The sequence below is a fragment of the Elephantulus edwardii genome, unplaced genomic scaffold (genome assembly GCF_000299155.1).
Source record: "Elephantulus edwardii isolate Elephantulus edwardi_28Jun2011 unplaced genomic scaffold, EleEdw1.0 scaffold00126, whole genome shotgun sequence".
Lineage (NCBI taxonomy): Eukaryota > Metazoa > Chordata > Mammalia > Macroscelidea > Macroscelididae > Elephantulus > Elephantulus edwardii.
Genome location: NW_006399876.1, coordinates 3,004,607 through 3,005,379, shown reverse-complemented (window position 1 = coordinate 3,005,379; position 773 = coordinate 3,004,607). Strand labels below are relative to the sequence as shown.

The 773-nt window shown below is 73.2% G+C and overlaps 1 protein-coding gene across 1 annotated transcript in view; it reads left to right on the top strand.

The window, feature by feature from the left end:
- Positions 1-405: 405 nt before the first annotated feature.
- The window catches only part of CDKN1C (cyclin-dependent kinase inhibitor 1C (p57, Kip2)), a 1,065-nt gene continuing 697 nt past the window's right edge, over positions 406-773 (top strand). The window contains exon 1 of the mRNA XM_006893374.1: positions 406-703. Within this exon, the coding sequence (XP_006893436.1) occupies positions 406-703 (298 nt within the window). The remainder of the gene's footprint in view (positions 704-773) is intronic.

Sequence of the window (773 nt, the reverse complement as noted above, 5' to 3'; positions counted from 1 at the left end):
GGGCCGGCCAATCGGCGCCGTGTTGTCGAAACTGAAAATACTACATTATGCTAATGGGAGGGGGCCCCCGCGCGCGGAGGGGGCTGTAGAACCCCTATAAAGGGGCGCGCGCTGGCCCGAGGGGCACGGCTAGCTGCTCTGAGCTCGGGTGCCATCCTCCCCAAGCCAGCGCGAGCGGACCAAGGGGGCGCGGCCGCCGATTCCACTGACAGGGAGCGAACATCACCGCCACCACGGGGCAATCATCGAGGTGAGACGCCGCCCGGGAAGCCGAGGCGGCTGCGCGCGGGTCCGTGCCAGGGCGCGCTCGCCAGCCGCCTCCTTCCCCGCCTCCCCGCCCCGACCCCGGCCCCCTCCTCCCGAGCGCTCGGCCAAGCCCGACGTGTCCCCCACAGAGACGCGTCCATGGAGCGCCTGGCGGAGAGGCAGCCCTTCCCGCTGTTCGTGCGCACCAACGCCTGCCGCAGCCTCTTCGGGCCCGTGGACCACGAGGCGATGCGCGCCGAGCTGCAGGCCCGCCTGGAGGAGATGCTGGCCGAGGAGAAGCGCCGCTGGGACTACGACTTCCAGCTGGACATGCCGCTGCGCGGGCCCGGGCGCCTGCAGTGGGTCGAGGTCGACAGCGAGACGGTGCCCGCCTTCTACCGCGAGACGGTGCAGGTGGGGCGCTGCCGCCTGCAGAGGAAGCCCCAGGACGAGGACGGCGAGGGCGCCGAGGGGGAAGCCGCTGTCGGGGCCGCTGTCGGGGCCGCGGCCGACCCGCCCCCCGAGCC